Genomic DNA, 19,688 nt, shown 5'->3' on the forward strand with positions numbered 1-19,688 from the left:
GTTATAAATTGAGACCACAACGGATCATAATCCAATTAAAATTTTATTAATTGTAGCAAGTAGAATATGAGCAAAGACAGCGCTGGACGACAGGGGAGTCTGCGCTCCGCCAACTGCCGTGTTAAGTATTTCAAACAGCCCCTTTTTATACATCTTTACTTCGTTGTTCATGAAATAGTGGAATTACTCTGCGCATGCTTCAGTTGTTGTTAGGGGGTAGTTTCCTGCCTCCTGGTGAGAAGTCTTCCTCCTTTGATCCTTCATCCATATGTCTTTGCAGGGAGTTGTTAGTCTTATCTCTGCCAGTTCCTGGGACATCTTGCGGCTATCTTATCTTGGCCAGCTGTGTTTTATCTCTGTCAGTTCCTTTACATTTGGCTTAACATATATCTTAATAAACAATACACTAGTCTATAGTTTCTCACATGGAACATCTTACAGCTATCTTTAGGCAACATCTGCTATGTTTGCATAAGCGATAAGCGATTGCGGTTGGCAACTGTTAGTCTATGTAAGCTGTGTCCGGTGACTGTTTGAGTAAGCAATTTCATACTTTTTATTGCCTAACCTTTACATTGGGCTTAACATAAATCTTAATAAACAATATCCCAATTCATAGTTTCTTACAATCCCCCCTTTTTCTTTTATCCTATTATTGTTTATTAGATGCTGCTTTCATTTTCAGAATTGTAAGCCAACCTTGTTCCACACTCCCAACATTTATCATAACACTCACAAGGTAATTCCTTACAATCACAGGTATATTTTTTACGTGGCATGACACATTCACAACAATCTTCATCCTCATCCATAGATACACTCTTATATTTTACCCCAGATCTCGTAGTTAAAATAAGCAGTTTTGCTATGTCAAACCGTTCTCTAATAAAGTGTAAAATATAGCGTAATATACAAGGCCCAAATATAAGTCCCAAAACCAACATAATAAGCGGTCCTGCTAAAGCAGACAACAAAGTGGTTAGCCAAGGTGAAATATTAAACCAATTTTCATACCATGACCTGCCCGCCTCACGATCTTTCTTACGTTGATCTAACCTTTTCCGGAGTTCTACATAAAGGTTGTACAGGGAATTCAGGTTGTCCCGTCCCAGTGAAAGTGGTTATCACTTTGGAAGTTTCCCAGGATATTAATTCCCACTTTAATGGTTCATGCGGGTTTCCATTTGCTTGGGTTATTATCAGTAACAAAACTAACGGTATACCAGGAAAAAGGGTGTCTGTCAATTTTGCCAATTTAAGTATATTTTTACCAGTCCTGGGGAAGTTCGGCCATTGCTGTTTTTGCATCCCATTGTTCTGGTTCTTTTCTCCACAGTTTATTCCTCCTCTGCCTCGCCCGTCGACTCGGTTGCTTCGAGCCATGGGGTGTACCATCTTCTCGGCAGCAAGGGAATTCTTCAGGAGAACAGCTGTTTCGGGCTTTCTGCCTGTTTACATAGGCTTCCCACTTTGCAGCCTTAACTAATGGGGCAAAGCAAGATACAGTTAGTACTTCCCTTCTACACTTTATAATCAAAATTTCGGCTATAAAGGGGACTGGTTCATTGGAGTGGTAACAATAATATTGAGGGTTTATTCCGTTGGCAAAAATCTCCCACCACTCATGGGATTCCCAAATAATTTCTTGGTTTAGACTCTAATTGTTTTAATTTCCACTCAGTGAGAGTTCTTTGATTTTCCAACACTGTGTGCAAACTCCTATTGGAGGGCATCCACATTCACAGTGTGTCCACCATTTATCCTGACATACCTTACACCTAAAACAAGCAAATGGATAACAATTGCAATTCAAATTATTACACCTAATTCGTATATCTAGAGTACATACATTATTTACATCAGCATATCTTCTATATTCACTCTTGTGTGGTTGCATAAGTTTAGCAATTTCCTTCAACACACTTTGTACGTTTCCATATATAATAGAAAAGAGGAGAAATAATTATAGCAAATATAAACAGCAATACACACTTTATACCAAAAGATAATGCGGCAAAATAATTAAATAAAGTCTCTATCATTACGTTATCTTTTCAGGATTTTCTTGGTGTCCCCTGGAGTACTGATTACTTTCCAGTGGGGTCTCGTCACTGGGCCTTTAATGCGACTGGCTCCAATATTTTCTGGCCATTAAACAAATAATGTCCCAAATATTTCACTTTTTCCTCCACAAATTGTAACTTTTCTTGTGATACCCGTAGGCCCTTTTGTGCAAGAAAGTTTAGAAATCGAATGCTTTCTTTTCTTACATCCTCCTTATTATTCCCTGCTATGAGCAGATCATCTACATACTGTAACAGCACGTTCCCCGTTTGTACCTGGTATTCTTTTAGGAGCTCTTCCAGGTATGTTTGTAGCCCATATCCCTGGGAATACCTGATCCAATATATCTTCAATCTGACTTCTCCCTCGACATGATTAGTGATCAAAATTAAGCTTTTAACATCTCTATATACTGTTGGTCCTTTACTTTTAAAGTGATCTCGCCTCCTTTGAAAGTAATGGTTGCTCCCAAGTGTTCTAACAAATCTCTCCCCAAAAGAGCTTTTGCGGAGTTAGGCATATACAAAAACTTACGGATGCCCCATTGTTTTCCCAATTGTTATTTTAGTAGTTTACAAAAATAAGCCTTTTCACCTTGGCCAGTCGCCCCTTTTATCATCATATAATCATCCCCAAAGGTATTAAAGCTTTGTTTAAAACTGAATACATTGCACCTGTATCAACCAAAAATTCCATTATAACCAGTGTTTCTGCTAGGGAAGATTCCTCCCCTGGTCCCGTCAGCCTAGTTCCAATTCAGTCACCCGAGCCACCCCATGGCACTCCCACTAGGGTAGTCTCACTCCCAGCGTCCAAACTCCTCATAGCACTCACACCGATCCGGTTCCACAGAAGAGGAGGTTACTCCCCCACTTCTGTCCGACATTCGTCCTCCACCAGTTTTAAAGCAACCAGCGCAGCCGTGGCTGTAGCACGACCCAGCTTTTTCTTTTCTACCTATTTCCAATTCCTATACACTCTCCATGCTCAAACACGGGAACTGCGGCAGCTTCCCTCCTTTCCCCTTTGGTTTTCCCTTATTTATTTATTTATTTATTATTTTTCACAGGTGCTCACCCTGCTCTGCAGGGGCTACAGATGCCTGCCTCTGCAACAGCACTTCTGGTTTAACCCCTTCTTAACCCTGAATGTGAATGTGCTGCTTGTTGCCAGTGACAGCAATTTCCTCCTCCTTATCAATACCTGATAGGACAGAGGCAGAGGGTGCTCCTCTCGGAGGTACCTGTGGTATATAATTTTCTTGATGACTGTCCCAATATCACAGGCTGAACAACATCTCTCCAGCTTAGCTTTCTGTTTTTCCCTGTCCTTTTCCAAAACCAAAATTAGGGATCTGGCAGAGTTATATTAATTTCACATTCTGTCTGCCACTCCAGGTGCTTTCTTAAAGCGAAACATATCTGCGTGCATTACTTCATTGCATTTTCTTGGCCACCTCAAAACCAACATAAATTGTAAAAAAATGCATTAGAATTCAGAGTTCCATTTTTAGGCCATTTTTCCTGATTTTCCAAAGTTTATAAAGGCCACCATTGATTACAATATTTTACCAATGTTTTCTTGTTTACCGAGCCCCCAGAAGAACCTCCCAGTTCTTTCCAATGTGCCAAAATGTAACCCAATGGGCTTTTCTTCACAATTCCCTTGTTTTGACCGGCTCCCATTTCAAACAATCTCTTACAAATCTCTATAGCTTCTCTTTCCCAGTGCTCTGCAAATGCACTTAAAATATGAGAGCACCTACACACAAGTTTTATGATATTCTCAGGGGATTCAGTAAGATAGTATCTCTGGGTTCTGCAGATCAACTCCCCTGTCGTTAGAACATAGTTTCAGTTCCAGCAAAATTTACACTGCCCTAGTATCCACAACAGGTTCCACTGTTCAAAACTTATTATGCACTCATATGTCAGGTTACGAAGGTTTTCCTGATATCCCCCGTTGATTGTCCCAAAAAGAGAGACATTAATTGTTGTATTCTCATTTTATTTGTTTTTTTTTTCCTTTGTAACCACATCTTCTCAAATTTTCTTTGATACCTTTTATAAACCCTTTCTCAGTTTTCCATTCTAACTTCCCGGAAGTCCGCCAGGATTTTGTGGTTTTTCTCCACAAAGTAATCTTTCATTTCTGGTCACCGATTAGATAATTATAATTTTCTACCTGGCAGTGTTTTGTAAGACACCCCGAGCAGTATCTGCCCCACCGGTGTCCTGAGTCCACGTGAAATGCCACCCGTCACATACAGTTGCACTCCTACAAGGCACATACTCTCACAGGGCATATAGGAAATTCCCTTGCCCTTGTATTTCGTAAAGTTATCCACTGCGGGAGGGGTAGTCGGACCTTCCCCCGCTTTCTGAGCTGCTTGATGGTTATACACAGACAAGACACAGGACAGAAAAACATAAACGCTTCGTCCGTCTCCGGCCGCTCCCCTCGCGGAGACACGGAACCGCGGATTAGGACTCCACACTCGCTTCGTAGCTACGCTACGTCTCAGTCACACAGAAACACATGGGATCCCACACACTCACGCTATGGTTCCGCTTGCCCTTCTCCTGCTTCCTACACGGTCATTAGCAGGTCCGCCCTGGCTCCCAAAACTTGGGATGCAGCGAAAACCCGGGCTCGCCCGATCCGCGTCCAGGATCGCTTGCAGCCGCACTATCGGTCGACGAGCCCCCAGCTTGCAAGCCCTACCTGCCAAGGGGAACTCCGCTGTGCGCCAGACGTCTCTGCACGCCTTACCAGCAACCCCGGCCACGCGTACGCCCTACAGGCCCCCCAAAGTACCTGAATTCCAAGCACACCGCCTCTCCGCAGCCGGCGCAGGTCGCTGTCTGTCCCTGCAGTGAGCGGATGAGAAGCGGAGCTCCTCCAGGCAAGCGGCCTGGGGTGGGGCTTAGGATATCCGCTCCTCACCCGATCCTGCAGCCGAACAGAGGCCTCCTGGCTGGCTCGCCAAATTGATACGCGGATTGACTCCACAACTCGTTAAAGTTGTAAAGTAGGTATGCTTTATTCAGCGCTGAGGTGCATGGGGATCGTTCCTCCAAAGTATGCACACCCAGGGTCGTTTTTCCTTTACATTTATTCCCTTACGCCTATACATATTTAGTATCTGTCCCCGCTTCATATTATACCTTCTTTTTCTTTTGTTTAGTTTTTTTTTATCTCATTCAGCGGGTAAAGTCTAGCTCCCGGTCTTTTTAGCCACACTTCCGCATATTGACTCTCCTCAGGGTTAAGGGGTTTTTTATTATTAACCCAGAGGTTTAATTGCTGTCTTACCCAATCTTCTTCTGACCCATAGATTGGCCAAAAAACATTTTTAAAAATCTTCTTCCCTGCCCATATCTTAGTACAATATTCTATCATTTTTTGCTTATCTTTCCCTAAGGTTCCAGGGAGACATCTCCAATTGTCTAAGATATATGCCAGAGGGGTATTCTTAGGTACAATGGGTACCCATCCCATGGGAGTCGAAGGCTTGCTGCCCTTCGCCCCCATCTTCTGGAACATCTCCGAACACGCACTCGCTCGCTCCCCCTTGTTCCTGGCCCAGTCCCTCGCGGGAGATGGGAACCGCAGTACTTAAGGGTCCACACTCGCTTGGTTCAGTATATCGAACCTCTCATTCGTTATATTCCAGGAAACCCAATCCCGCCCGAACGGTAAACCCGCGAACAATCTCTGCCGTGAACAATTTCACTCTGCAGTCCTCCGCCGCGAACTATTTCGCTCTGCGGAAAGTTTCGCAATATACTTACGCGTCCTGCGTCTTCGTCCGGACTCCCGTGCACAGAATTTTTATGGGATTTTACCGGTTCCTTCTTTGCTCATATTCTAGCATTTAGGTTCGTCGGTAAGGATGAGGTAAGCTGTTGGTCGCGGGGCCGCGAAACGCCGCGGGGCGCCTCCCCGGAGGACCAAAGCCCACCGTTCCTTATCCGAGTCACGGCACCAGAAATTGTTATAAATTGAGACCACAACGGATCATAATCCAATTGGAATTTTATTAATTATAGCAAGTAGAATATGAGCAAAGACAGCGCTGGACGACAGGGGAGTCTGCGCTCCGCCAACTGCCGTGCTGAGCAGTTCAAACAGTCCCTTTTTATACATCTTTACTTCCGTGTTCATGAAGTAGTGGAGGTACTCTGCGCATGCTTCAGCTGTTGTTAGGGGGTCGTTTTCTGCCTCCTGATGGTCGTTGAGGCCGAAGCGAGAAGTCTTCCTCTTTTGTCCCATTGTTGACCCCTCTACTCCTATGTCCTTTGTTCGTCTTATCTCTGCCATTTCCTGGAACATCTTACAGCTATCTTTAGGCAACATCTGCTATGTTTGCATAAGCGATAAGCGATTGCGGTTGGCGACTCTTAGGCCATCTCTTCATGCAGGCTTGTTGAGGCACTGGAGATGATCACGTTGGTATTTAGCTTGTCACTGGCTATTAGCACTAGCCCGCCATTTATAAATCTGCACAGGAGATGCTGAGTGACGGCCTCAGAGGGTATTTGGCAATCCCGTATTTCTTTGTTTTCAGGCTAAAGGTCCCGCGTTACGGAAACTTGATCTCAGCTCATGTACGAGCTTGGTGCTGGGAAGGCCGTTTCCTTAAAAGTCTTTTTCTGCAGCTCTCTGGTGGCGGGAACTTGATGCTATTGACCAACAAACAGCTGCATGTGCTTGCGTTTCTTGTCCCGTTTGTAGGTGAGCAAGAGCATACGGTGAGCGTCAAAATAAACACCAGTATGGAGAGCCGGTGGGTTCTTGCCCGTGTCAACAGGAGCGTAACTCGCTGCGCGGCTGTTTGCTGACCACTTAACTGACATTTCCAAAGGGACATGTCCGGGCAGCAGCAGGCTGCTCTTGCTCCGTTGCTGTGGTTACAGCCCGGCAACAGTTGCCAGGGCGCAGGGAGCTCAGCTCCGTGTTGTGGTTACAGCCCTGCGACAACTATGACCACATAGGTCGCAAGGCTCCATTGGCTTGGCCACAGCTCCGTGAGCGTTGCAGCGGGCAGTAGAGCTGCAGTGGCTGCTACGTACGCAGTGGGGCTGGAGAGCCAAGGCAGCAGGAGCAGCATCATGCTGGGCCAGAAGCCAAACCTCAGCAAGCGCATCCGTGAGATGCGGGCCAGCATAGCCCTGCAAGGTGCTGCCCCGTTGGCTTTGCATTATGGACTGGGCCAAGTCGGGGGCTTTTGGTCCCCGCATCGTCCTGCACGGTACCAACAGCTCCTCAATGTCCTGCAGGGCTAGCGAGGACGTTTTACTCCAAGCCAGAGGAAGAAAGGTTCAATGAGAACCGGGAGCTGCTGCCCCAGCTGCGAGAGGCGGTGCAGGAGGATACCCGTGTCCTGGGCCGTGTGCGGAAGGTACCAGCAGGTCCCATTTGCTGCCTCCGTGACTGTGGCTCTGCCGGAGCTGCAGAGCCAGCTTCTCCACTGGTCCTCTCCGGGAGCAGGAAGTGCAGGGCAGCAGGAGGCTGGGACCGTCCCCAGCCTGGCACTGATGTGCTCTCTGCCCTTCTTTGCCCACAGCATGAGCTCACCCTCTCTGAGGCTTGCGCAGCGGAGCAGCCCTTGGGCATTGCTTTGGCCAGTAAGACGGTGGAGGTAATAGCAGAGTCCAGCGGGTGCAGGCTGCTCGCAGCGGGCTGGGGTTCAGGGGATGCTCAGAAGGACCGGTTGTAGGGAACAGGAACCTGGTGCCAGCCCCAGGACAGCCCCACAGGGCTGGTGCAGTGAGACACGGGGTGTCCATGAGTGGTCCCGTGGAACCCTTTGCACTGCAGGACCCATCAGTGTCTCCGTTAGCTCCCTGAGCGGGACCTTTGCCGCAGCAGAGCTCCTGTCCCGCCAAGGGAGCGAGCAGGTGCCAGCATCACCAGCTCTGCCTTGGCAAAGAGTTGTGCGGGCAGGACCCCTTCTCCCGTGGGTGCCCAGCGAGCCCTGACTCCAGCCTGGCAAATGCTCACATCCCACGCAGGTGGCCCAGGAGAAGCTGCGGGCCGAAATCTATGGCCGGGTGAACACGTGCAACATGCTGCTGTACCAGGTGAAGCAGCGGAGCCGGGCCAAGGAGCAGCTGCAGAGGCGGCTGCAGCAGCTGCAGGATGTGCGGATGGACGAGAAGCAGCACCAGGCACAGGTCCCAGGGCCCCTTGCTGGGGTGGCAGCACCCGTGGGGGGGTTCAGTCAAGCCTGCAGCCCTGGGTGGGCGCCGGTCTCAGCACATGGGCTCACCCCTTGTCCCCAACCATCTCTGCCCCAGGTGGTTCGGACGCTGGAGAGCAGCATTGAGAAGACGCAGACAAAAGTCCACGCTGGGCAGAAGGTGACTGCCCTGTACGTGGCGGTGCGGGATGCCCTGAGGAAGGTGAGCTCATCCTCACTGCGCCGTGCTCTCAGCCGCTCCCCCTGCAAAGGCCCTGAAGTGCCCAAGGGGCTGTGCTGGTGGGACACCCTCCTGCAGGAGCTCCTCCTGCTCCCCCCCATCTTCTGTCCCAGCACAGGGCACCCCTGGGACTCAGTGGGCTGTGGCTCCCCGTGTCCCAGGAGCTGGCCCACCTGCCTCTGCACCTGGACGTGCTGAGTGAGACGGCCGAGCTGCAGCACGGGGAGGTGGAAGACATGGAGCTCAGGGCCTCGCATGGTCTCAGAGCTGCTCGTGTAGCCAAGGTGAGACGGTCCAGCGCACCTCAGGGTGCTTTCCTGCCCTGCAGAGCCCACAGGTGGCACCAGGTGCCCAGGCTGCTGAGTCTTCCTTCGAGGAAAAGCAAGACTGAGCTTGGCCTCCCCACAGCACCCTCCCGTGTGTGGCTCTCGGGCCAGGCTGCCCTGCGCTGGGGACAGCTGCCTGAAGCACTGGCCGTGGGGAAGGTGGCATTCTCCATTCTCTAGCTGTCCTTGCTGAGTTTCCTTCCGGGGCTGTTTACTCGGGGTAGGGGGGGGCATTTTTGTGCTGGCCGTGCCCATGTTAGAAGCCCACAGAGGTCCATTGTAGCTTTGGGAGCCACTTCTTTTCTGCTCTGCTCTGCTCTGCTCTGCTCCAGGAGCACAAGGCCAGGATGGAAGCCCAGTTCCGTGCCGAGAGAGAGCTCAGGGCCCGCACCCTGGCTGCTCGGAAAGAGCGCGTAGACAGACGCTGGCTCAAGGAAGCAGAAGAAAGGCTTCTGAAAGCGGTGAGCTGGGGGGACCTGGCCCAGGCAGGGTTGCAGGCACAGGGCGGGCATCGGTGCCCAGCCTCCCGTGGGCGAGGGGCTGCAGAGCCAGCTCCCCCAGGGTGCCAGCAGCTCAGCGGTGACGATGAACATCCTTGCAGCAAGCCAGGCATGACGTCGCCAGGGACTTGCTGAGCCTGCCCGAGCAGGACCCGCTGGGGGGTGAGTGCCTGTCAGGGTGCAGGGGGGGGATGCGGGCGCAGCCGCAGGCATCCTTCCCTGCCACAACCTTTCCACCCCAGCTGCCAAACCGGAGGCCACCAAGTCCCGGCTGGAGCGTGACGCCTGGCTGACGGAGAAGATGGAGAAGGCCAAGGCTGCGGTGCAGTGCTCCTGCCTCTGGGTGAGCTGAAAACCCATCTCTGGTAGAAGCTGGGGCTGCTCCAGCCCCAGGGAGCTGAGCCTTGTCTGCTCACCTTGGTCCATTGCAGGGTTATCTGCCCTCCTCTGTCCCCAGAGCCCCCCAGGGCCCCTCTTGTGCAGGCAGGGACGGAACTGCTGTGCTCCACGACACGAACTTGCAGCGGTTCCTGTGGTTCCTGGGGCAGAAACCTCCCCAGGACCGCGGCCCAGATCCTGTACCCTGCAGGAGTGGCCTGGGCTGAGTCCATGTGCTCTCCCCCGGCCAGGACGTCCCCGGCAGGCTCCTGGCACAGCAGAAGTCCCTGGCGGCACTCGAACAGTACCTCAGAGGGCGCCAGGAGAAGCAGCAGGAGCTGAAGAAGGCACTGAAGGAGCTGGAGATGCAGCGGGATGAGCTGAAGTTTCGCCAGCCCGCAGACACAAGCAGGTGCTGCTGGGCTCCGGACAGCCATGCCAAAGGGGCCACCAGCCCTGGGGGCAGGGGGGCATGTGCATGGCAGGTGTCCCAACAGGGCACCCCTTCCTTTGTCACCCTGCGGCTGCCCACCCCTCCCTCACTGGGAGGGTTTCTGAGCAGAGTGCTGCCCCAGCTCTGGCGCTGGCAGACCACCCAACGAGGAGCCTTGCTCCTTGCCTGGCACGGGAAGTGGGCCCAGCAGCAGCACGGGGTTGAGCTGCAGGCAGCACCTCTGCTCTGCGCTTGGGGCAGGGGAGAACGTGGGCAGCAGCTTTTGCAAGAGCTCTGGGGCGTCTGCAGCCCTGTGCACTTGGATGGATGTGACCGTGCTTGGCTCCAGGGGGCTGGAGGAGGAGCTGAGGACGAGGCTGCAGTGGGAGGAGGCTCGGCTGGCAGAGAGGCGAGCGCAGCTGCTGAGGAGCCAGGAGACGCTGCTGGACTTTGCAAACGGACTCGACAGCCTCTGGGGCCGTCTGCGGGGCATCACCGTGCCTGGCCAGGTACCCGCACAGGGCCGGGCTGAGCACAGCCCAGGCTCTGCTCGCTGCTGCAACGGCTCCGTGTGGTGACGCTCGGTGCAGCAGCCATCACCCCGAGGGGCTCGCTTTCCCCACCGAGGCTGTTCTCTCTCTGACTCCAGGAGCATTCTATCAAGGCCGTGGGAGCGCACGAGAAGCTCCAGCAGTGTGAGCAGAAGCTGCAGTACCTGGTGCAGCGGGTGGCTCACCTGCCCCCCTGCAGCCACAGCGAGGACGATGAGGTGCCCGGGGGCTCCATCCCTGCTGCGCTCTCTGGGGACCCACACAGGCTTTCCCGGGTGGCCCAGCCCAAGCCATCCTCCCAGCTGGAGGATGGAGGTGCTCGAGGGAGGAGCCACGGAGCAGCTCAGGCCCCGGTGGCCCTGGGCTCTGTGGGCTGTTCCCTACCAGGGGCACATGGAGCTTGGGCACCCCTTTGGCTGGAACACCCGCCTCCCCTTCAGCTGTGAACACAGCGTCTCTTTCACAGACTTTTGTGAAGGTCAGGCAGCTGCTGGAGAAAACCCTCCTGAACGAGCCGCAGAACCAGAAGGTTTCCTTGGAGGACGTGTGCATGAGGGTCCAAGGTAGGAAAGGGGACACATCCCACAGCAACTGCCCCAGGCATTTCTGGGCGTCCTTGCCCACCTCCCAGTGTCCCAGCAGAGCCCAACCCAGGAGCTGCTCCGGGCGCTGGGGCTGACCTCGGCTGTCTCCAGGGCTTTGAGCATGGGGCTGGTTTTATGTGTGGATGTGGGAGAGCGAAGGCAGGCGGTGGGCTGGGGAGCGCAGAACCACCGCAGGAGCAAGGAGGGATGCTGTGGGGCAAGCGGGGAGACCCTCGTCGTCTTCAAAATCACTGGGCAGCAGATGCCAGCCGCCCTCCAAACTGTGCCGGCTCCTCCTGGGGACACAGGCACAGCAGAGGCAGCCCCGCAGTCCCTCCCCAGCCCGCTCCTCTGCGCTCTCTCCTGCAGACGATTCTGATTTTGGGGACAACCAGAGCAGCCTTGTCCTCAGCAGAGAAGACATCAAGAAGCAAGGGCTGCGGCTGATCGAGAGCAAGAAGAAAAGCAAGAGGAAGTAGCGCTCGCTCCCCGAGAGCTGGGGACGCCCCAGACCACCCCTTGTACACTTTCCCCTTGGTTTAATAGAGGAGATGCTTTTCATTCCTCCAAAGCTCGTGTTAGAGCCGAAAGAGGAGGTCACAAGTCACTTCTGTCCACGGAACATGCGGCTCAAAGGTGGAGGGGAGCTGAGCTGGCTTTGCAGGCAGCCACATCCCCTGCCCCTCTCCCCACAGTGGTGGCAATGGGCTGGGCTGGGGCCATCTTTCTTGGGCAGAGCACAGCTGGGGGCAGGCTGGCTTTCTCCCCCTTGCTGCCGTGGGTCCAACACCTTCCTGGGCCCTCTGCACACTTCCCGGACCCCGACGGGCTGGCACAGAGGGCACTACGCCAAGCCTTTGGCTCCAGCATGGGAACCTCAGCCCTGCCCATAGCTCACAGGCCGTCTTCTCTTCTCTACAGAAGCATCACCTACACGTGGTGAGCACCAGATAGGCCTCACCGACATGCCAACCTGCCCTTTCTTAGCCCCCTAAAACTCCATCCCTCCACGTGGAAGGGAACCAAGGAAAACCTAGGGTGCAATGTGGGCACTGGCGGCAGGCAGAATGGGAGCCCTGGGGTGCTGAGGCAGCAAGGAGGCCTGTGTGAGAGGACCGCCGCTCCACTGGGCTGAGGGACTGAGGAGCAGTGGGTCTGGCCCCCACCTGGGCACACTGTCCCCACCACAGTGGGGTGGACAGCGGCATCCATGAGGAATGGCTCTCGGAGATCCGAGAGGAGCACGGAGGAAGGGGAGGGGGGCAGGAAACAAAAGTGACGCGCAGTGCAATTCTTCATCCACTGGCGTCAAGGAGGCTGCCCAGCAGGATGCCGAGACGAAATTCCTGCAGACCGTCTTCACCGTGTGTGAAGCTGGCAGGGCCAGGGGCTTCTCGCAGTGCCTGCAGGAGTTCTACCACCAATTGCAGGTGGTAGAGACTGTTATAAAGATTTCGTCTTAGCCGTGATCTGATTCTATTATTTTATTACAACTGATTACTATCGAGAGGCAATAAGCAATCAGCGCTGGGTGCGCCGGGGAGTCTCCGCCGCACCAGAGACGCACACCGGGGAGATGTCTTTCCCATGCAATTAACCACTATCTTAGCCCCGTAAATTCCATTCGCTCTCTGGTTACTTATCCTGTAACGGGATGTACGTATCTCTTAGTTACATAGCCCCCTTAAAGCATTCAAGCAGTTCAACAAAGCACCCTTAGAAAACAAAGCGGTAGAGTAAAAGGGGTTATTCCTTTTTTTCTTCTTCTCTCTCATCAGTGTATTGACAGGAACATTTACCATAATCATGATCATTCCTATACATCCCGCACAAGGTACAATGGTCACAAGGGGTTCCGATTCCACATAAAGTGCAATGGCGACAAGAACTCCTAAGTTGCTGACACGAATCATTCCTGTATACCTCACAATTCCCCCCTTGTTTTCTTGTAACTCACTGATTCGTGTTTTGGCTTCTAATCTAATAACTGCTTTTCGAGCCGCGGATAGTATGGGAGTTGTTTTGGTCTTTAGTATCACTAATGAGCGAGTTCCTCCCTTATTTGCTAATTCCGGTTCTAAAGGTATGGCGGTTAATTGATGTTTTGTATAGCCATAGGTATCAGTTTGGTGCAACACGGGATTATACATGGAATAATTAACAATACCCCACATATTCCCAACACCACTATACCAACTTTGGTAATCGAATCCCTGTTAAAAATTGTCTCCAAGATTCTAGTCCTCCAAAATTGATTTCATTCCATGTTTGTGCTGGAACATGAGCTATCTTTTTCATCTCTTAGAAGTTCATTTATGGTCTTTCCTTCATCGTCAATTTCGAAACAACAATTACTAAGATTAAGTTTTCCACAAACCCCTCCTTCTTGAGCTAACCAGTAATCTAAGGCTAGGCTATTCTGATATATTGTAGTTCTCATTTTGGTATTTTGTTTCTCAATTAATCCTAATGCATCTTTCGTTTTATTTCCTACTATTTCTACTACAGCTTGTAATCTTATGATCCTATTCAGCATATATATAGGGGTCCGGTATCCCCAGGACCCATCTTCCGCCCAAGTTGCCGGATCATACTAAGAGATTATTTGTTTGGGTGGCCACTCATTGTCCTTCCAGTTACCAATTTGTAGTTCCCTTTTAGATCGTTTCCTTCTTAGTTCATCTGTTTCTGTGTACAACTGGACTCCCAAACGTTCTCCTTGGCTCATAGCTGGTAAAAAAGAAACTCGGTCTCATTGTTCCTAATACACGTGATCCTGTCCAATTTTTAGGTAAAAATGCAAAGGCTGCTTTACCACAGATCCAATAATGTCCGTCTGGAGTGGGCCAACCGTTTGGTATATTAGTTCCATTAGTCCAGTTAGGGAATTGGTGATTCATTTCTATAGGATCTCCCCATTTTTCCCAGCCTTTCTTTGTTCTCTTCCATAGATCACCTCCTTCACAAAGCAAATTTCCTACTGGTTTGCCGTCACTTTCTGAATTTTGCCAACACCTTTTCCAATTACATTTGTTTGTAAGATCCATTGCTGCCTTCTGTTATTTCCTTCTTGATTTCTCCAGATCACAGGATCGCTTATGTTACTCTCCATCGCTTCCCAGGGCCATCTCTCTCCCTGGTTAGCTCCCCCACAAACATAGCAGTTGCTTACATTCAATGCTTTAGCTATATTTTACAAAGAGATTGTTAGCAACAGTGGGAATTTCGTATTGGACTCCTGTTTCCATTTCATGACAAAATGAGTTGAATAATAAATGATGTTGTATTGATTCCTTAACACTTTCCGTAATTTGAATTTGGACTTTAGCTCCTGGACCCTTTCCTGTAGCCCATATTTTAATTCCAAATTCCTTAATTTTCTTATTTTTCCATTTTCCAATAGTCATGGTGGTTAGATTGAGAAGGGTACATTCGTGTGGTCCACAATCTGGCTTTCCTGGGACATTTTGAATAAAGGCTGTACGCAGATATGTTTTTCACTCTAAGAAACCACCCCAAGTGACAGACGGAATGCGAGATGAATATACCTCCGTCAGATCCCTTAATTTTGGCTTTGGAAAAGGAGAGGGAAAAACTGAAAGCTAAGCTGGAGAGATGTTCAGATTGGGATACTGGGGAAAGATGTTAAGCAAAGCAAGAAGGAAAGCAAGGGAGCTCGGGCAGCTCCTGTGTTTGAGCGTGGGATGAGTGCTGGGGAGGCAGAGGTGGAGGGATGTCGGGCGGAGGTGGGGGAGTGGGTTCTTCTCCTATGGGACCGGATCCGTGTGTGCTGTGGGGAGTTTGGACGTTGGAAGTGGGACTGCCCTGGGGGGAGTGCCATGGGGTGGCTCCTGTGGCTGAATTGGAACTAGACTGACGGGGACCTGGGGAATCTACCCCAGCAGATCCACTGGTTAAATTAAACCTAGGGACTAGAGGAAATAAAGTGGAATTTTAGTGGATGCAGGAGCAACTTATTCGGTGTTAAATCAGAGGGAAAAGAGTTTGCTACAGGTGTGGGAGCTACTGGCCACTAAGGGGAAGAAAAAAAAAAAAAAAGACCCCAAAAAAAGGCAAAAAGAGGTATTCTTTCTGAGACCCGTAAAGTACAAATTCGGAAAACAAAGAGGAATGCATGAATTTTTATGCATGCTAAATTCTCCCAACTCTGTATTAGGGTGAGAAGCAACACTGAAAGAAGGCAAAACGGAATGAAGAGTTAAAAATGATCAATTAGTTTTAGTTTTGAGTTTCTCTTTAATTCAACAGAGAAGCAAACAGGAGGAGCTTCCTGAAATAGAAGAAATCCTCAAGCAGGTGTATCTGGGAGTATGGGCGTCTGAAGTTCCAGGGAAGGCGAAAAATGCTTTGCCTGTTCAAGTAGAAATAAAAAGGGGGGGCCTGCCCAATTAGAATAAAACAATATCCCCCTAAAATTGCAGGGAAAGGGAAGTAAAAGTCGTTGATAAATTTTGAAATCTACATTATTAATTGAGTGTGAATTGGAATATAACACTCCTATCTCGCCAGTAAAGAAATAAAGTTGCAGACTGGTTCAAGATCTCAGAGCAATCAACAAATTTGTAGAGGATATTCATCCAGTAATAGCTAATCCGTACACCTTATTGACTAAATTGAACACTAATCAGAAATGCTTTGCCGTCTTGGATTTAAACGACTCTTTGGCTGCAGCCAGCCGGGAGTGATGTGAGTACCACTGGGGGCTAAGGGGGCGATGGCTGGGGCAGAGGGATGGGGACACGGCTGGGGCCCTATTGCAGGCAGCCCGCTGCCCCGGCCGAGCACTCTAACGTGGGACTTGTCCTGGCAGCATGGTCACCAAGAAGGAGCTGTGCACAGACCCCCGGGCGGGCTGGGTGCAGGCACAGGTGCAGCACTTCCAGAGCCTGAAGAACTGATCCTTCCCCACTGCCACCCCTGTTGCCCCTGGTGCTTCCCCAGACCCGGGTACGCAGGAGAGCACTTGGATGGCAGCCTTCTTCAATGGGAAAGCTTATTCTATTTAACTTATTTAAACAAACTATTTTCTGCTAAAAAAGGGGGGAAAAAAACCCAAAATAAATTATATAAAATCCCTGCTTTAAACTGAAAAGAATTTAAACCGTATCAATTTGCTTGTTAATGAACAGTCTGTTGCTTCGATGCCTGAGTAGAGTGTTTGCATTGTCAACCCCTTTGTGTGTCTCTGAAGTCCCTGCTGGAGCCCCGACGCGAGAGACAAGACCCACGGGGACCCCATTGCTCTCCACGCATCCTGGGGTCACTGCTCTCTCTGGAACAGAGCAGCCTCAGCCCCACAGCATCCCCCACGGTGCCTCCCCCTCCCCAGCCTGGGTTCAGCTCCGGTGCCACCCATCGGGTGCCACCAGGTTCTCAAGCGGGTGCCCAGCGCCAGCTCCTATTTGGGAAGCAGCCTGGCATCCCCTCTGATGGTTCCCTGCAGCATCCTTTCCCCACATCTCCCCAAAGGTCTGACATTAAGCTGTCTGGAGCCTTGGCTTCCTTCCTGCTTTTCTTGCTGACAGCTGAAATGGGGAATTTTGGGGCTATTTGGGATAGAGCGGTGAGAAGGGAAGTGCACGGGAAGAGGCAGAACAGTCCCCCCACCACTGCAACCTTTGGGGATGGCTAGTCTTAGAATAGAATCATAGAATCATATAATAGTTAAGGTTGCAAAGGACCTTAAGATCATCCAGTTCCAACCCCCCTGTCATGGGCAGGGACACCTCATGCTAAACCATGTCACCCAAGGCTTTGTCCAACCTGGCCTTGAACACTGCCAGCGACGGAGCATTCGCAACGTCCCTGGGCAACCCATTCCCATGCCTTACCACTCTCACAGTAAGGAATTTCCTCCTTATATCCAATCTAAACTTCCCCTGTTTCAGTTTTAACCCGTTACCCCTTGTCCTGTCCCTACAGTCCCTACTGAAGAGTCCCTCTCCAGCATCCCTATAGCCCCCCTTCAGATACTGGAAGGCTGCTGTGAGGTCTCCACGCAGCCGTCTCTTCTCCAGGCTGAACGGCCCCAACTTCCTCAGCCTGTCTTCATACGGGAGGTGCTCCAGTCCCCTGATCATCCTTGTGGCCTCCTCTGGACTTGTTCCAGCAGTTCCATGTCCTTCTTATGTTGAGGACAGCAGAACTGCACACAATGCTCCAGGTGAGGTCTCACAAGAGCAGAGCAGAGGGGCAGGATCACCTCCTTCGCACTGCTGGTCACGCTCCTTTGGATGCCTCCCAGGAGAATGTGCTCCAAGATTTTGCCAGGCACAGAGGTGAGACTGACTGCTCTGTATTTCGCCGGGTCATCCATTTTCCCCTTCTTGAAAGGGGGGGTTATATTTCCCTTTTTCCAGTCGTCGGGAACTTCACCTGACTGCCACCATTTTTCAAATATGATGGCCAGTGGCTTAGCAACTTCATTCGCCAGCTCCTTCAGGACCCGCGGATGGATTTCATCAGGTCCCATGGACTTGTGTACATTCAGGTTCTTAAGATGGTCTCGAACCAGATCCTCTCCTACAGTGGGCCTAGGATCATCATTCTCACAGTCCCTGCGTCTGCCTTCCAAGACTTGAGTGGTGTGGGCAGAGCCTTTGCCAGTGAGGACCAAGGCAAAGAAGTCATTCTGAACCTCAGCCTTCTCCAAACCCACGGTAGCCTGCTCTCCCGACAGCTTCCGGAGAAGGCCTGCGTTGTCCCTGGTCTGTCTTTTATTCGCTACATACCTATAGAATCCCTTCCTGTTATCCTTAACATCCCTAGCCAAGTTTAATTCTAACTGGGCCTTAGCTTTCCTAACCTGGTCCCTAGCTTCCCGGACAACATCCCTGCATTCTTCCCAGGCCGCCTGACCTTGCTTCCACCTTTTATAAGCCTCTTTTTCCCTTTGAATTTTCCTCAGCAGCTCCTTGTCCATCCAAGGAGGTCTCCTGGCCCTCTTGCTGCACTTCCTTCTAGTTGGGATGCAACGCTCCTGCGCTGGCAGTAGGTGATCCTAGAATACCAACCAACAGTTCTCATTAGCTCTGCCTTTTAAATTTCTAAAGCCCTCTGCTGCATCAGTCCATTGCAAAGAGAGAGGGGTTTCTTTTAACAGCTCATATAGTGGTCTTACCAGAACACCATAACCATGCATCCAAAGTCTGCATCACCCAGTCCTTCCCCGGAACGTCCAGAGCTCCTTGATGGTCGACGGTCGTGGAGTTTGACAAATGGCTTCTTTTCTAGCAGTTCCAGGTACTCTGTGTTCTCCTGTTATTTCATACCCTGGGTAGGACACTGGGGTTTGGGTTACTTGTGCCTTTTGTCTGGATACCCAATAACCATTCAGTCCCAGAAAATTCAATAATCCCACCATTCACTGGACACATTCTTCCTTTGTTTCTGTGGCAATTAACAGGTCATCCACATATTGTAACAGAGTCCCCGTCTGAGTGGGTGGTTTCCATGATCCTAGTGCCAGTGCTAACTGACTTTGAAAACTCCTGGGACTGTTTTTAAACCTTTGAGGTAATACTGTCCAAGTTAATCGGGTTTTTATATAATTTATTTTGGGGTTTTCCCCCCCCCTTTTTTAGCAGAAAATAGTTTGTTTAAATAAGTTAAATAGAATAAGCTTTCCCATTGAAGAAGGCTGCCATCCAAGTGCTCTCCTGCGTACCCGGGTCTGGGGAAGCACCAGGGGCATCAGGGGTGGCAGTGGGGAAGGATCAGTTCTTCAGGCTCTGGAAGTGCTGCACCTGTGCCTGCACCCAGCCCGCCCGGGGGTCTGTGCACAGCTCCTTCTTGGTGACCATGCTGCCAGGACAAGTCCCACGTTAGAGTGCTCGGCCGGGGCAGCGGGCTGCCTGCAATAGGGCCCCAGCCGTGTCCCCATCCCTCTGCCCCAGCCATCGCCCCCTTAGCCCCCAGTGGTACTCACATCACTCCCGGCTGGCTGCAGCTGCTGCTGGTGATATAGGCAGAGGTGATGAGGCGCCGCGGGATGGGGCGCTGGTGGTAGGTGAAGCAGCACGTGGTGGGGACAGCATCTGTGAGGGCAGAGACGGAGAGCTCTGGTGAGACCCCAGGCACAGGGGTTCCCAGGGGATTTGCTGTCTCCCCTCTTGTGTCCTGTTCCCTCGGTGCCAGCATTGGCCTCCTGGTCCCAGCCCTCCCCCTGCTGATGGGGATGGAGCTCTCAGTCTGCCCCGGCCGCTCCTATGGAGCAATGGCACAGTGAGCCCCAGGGAGGATGCAGTGCTGCCGGACTCACCGAGATGGGCCTCAGATGGGGAGCAGGCGGCCACGAGGAGGAGAGCGACCAGAGCGGCTGCGGAGACCTTCATGGTGCTGTGGAGCTGAGGGATCTGCGTGCAGGGCTGGAGCTGGGCTCTGCAGGGCTCTGCACAATGCTCGGCC

General features: G+C 51.3%; 2 protein-coding genes and 1 long non-coding RNA gene across 4 annotated transcripts; 1 reads left to right on the top strand and 2 right to left on the bottom strand.

The window, feature by feature from the left end:
- Positions 1–24: 24 nt before the first annotated feature.
- LOC136021837 (uncharacterized) lies at positions 25–6,185 on the bottom strand. 2 transcript variants are annotated; one of them, XR_010615916.1, is made up of 2 exons: positions 5,859–6,185; positions 25–1,482 (listed from the first exon to the last, which is right to left on the bottom strand). It is a non-coding gene; the product is annotated as an uncharacterized LOC136021837 (long non-coding RNA). The 2 variants fall into 2 exon arrangements; XR_010615915.1 differs by lacking the exon at positions 5,859–6,185 and adding an exon at positions 4,899–4,960.
- Positions 6,186–7,178: 993 nt separating this feature from the next.
- LOC136022109 (uncharacterized) lies at positions 7,179–8,959 on the top strand. The gene is made up of 5 exons (XM_065695040.1): positions 7,179–7,245; positions 7,347–7,468; positions 7,634–7,694; positions 7,888–7,967; positions 8,055–8,959. Exons 1-5 carry the CDS (start codon positions 7,179–7,181, stop codon positions 8,685–8,687), a joined length of 963 nt encoding a protein of 320 aa, XP_065551112.1. The 3' UTR covers positions 8,688–8,959.
- Positions 8,960–18,889: 9,930 nt separating this feature from the next.
- On the bottom strand, positions 18,890–19,688 carry LOC136021918 (C-C motif chemokine 3-like). Its single transcript, XM_065694620.1, has 3 exons — positions 19,543–19,688; positions 19,210–19,318; positions 18,890–19,085 (listed from the first exon to the last, which is right to left on the bottom strand). The coding sequence occupies exons 1-3, from the start codon at positions 19,613–19,615 to the stop codon at positions 18,998–19,000; spliced, it is 270 nt and encodes an 89-aa protein (XP_065550692.1). The 5' UTR covers positions 19,616–19,688; the 3' UTR covers positions 18,890–18,997.

Source organism: Lathamus discolor, chromosome 14 (genome assembly GCF_037157495.1).
Source record: "Lathamus discolor isolate bLatDis1 chromosome 14, bLatDis1.hap1, whole genome shotgun sequence".
Lineage (NCBI taxonomy): Eukaryota > Metazoa > Chordata > Aves > Psittaciformes > Psittacidae > Lathamus > Lathamus discolor.

Coding starts and splice junctions, on each gene's coding strand:
- LOC136022109 (XM_065695040.1), top strand. CDS start 7,179: ATGCTGGGCCAGAAGCCAAACCTCAGCAAGCGCATCCGTGAGATGCGG. Junction 7,469..7,633: donor TCCTGGGCCGTGTGCGGAAG/GTACCAGCAGGT, acceptor CTTTGCCCACAG/CATGAGCTCACCCTCTCTGA. Junction 7,695..7,887: donor CTTGGGCATTGCTTTGGCCA/GTAAGACGGTGG, acceptor TTTGCACTGCAG/GACCCATCAGTGTCTCCGTT.
- LOC136021918 (XM_065694620.1), bottom strand. CDS start 19,615: ATGAAGGTCTCCGCAGCCGCTCTGGTCGCTCTCCTCCTCGTGGCCGCC. Junction 19,319..19,542: donor CCCATCTGAGGCCCATCTCG/GTGAGTCCGGCA, acceptor CTGCCCTCACAG/ATGCTGTCCCCACCACGTGC. Junction 19,086..19,209: donor TGCAGCCAGCCGGGAGTGAT/GTGAGTACCACT, acceptor TTGTCCTGGCAG/CATGGTCACCAAGAAGGAGC.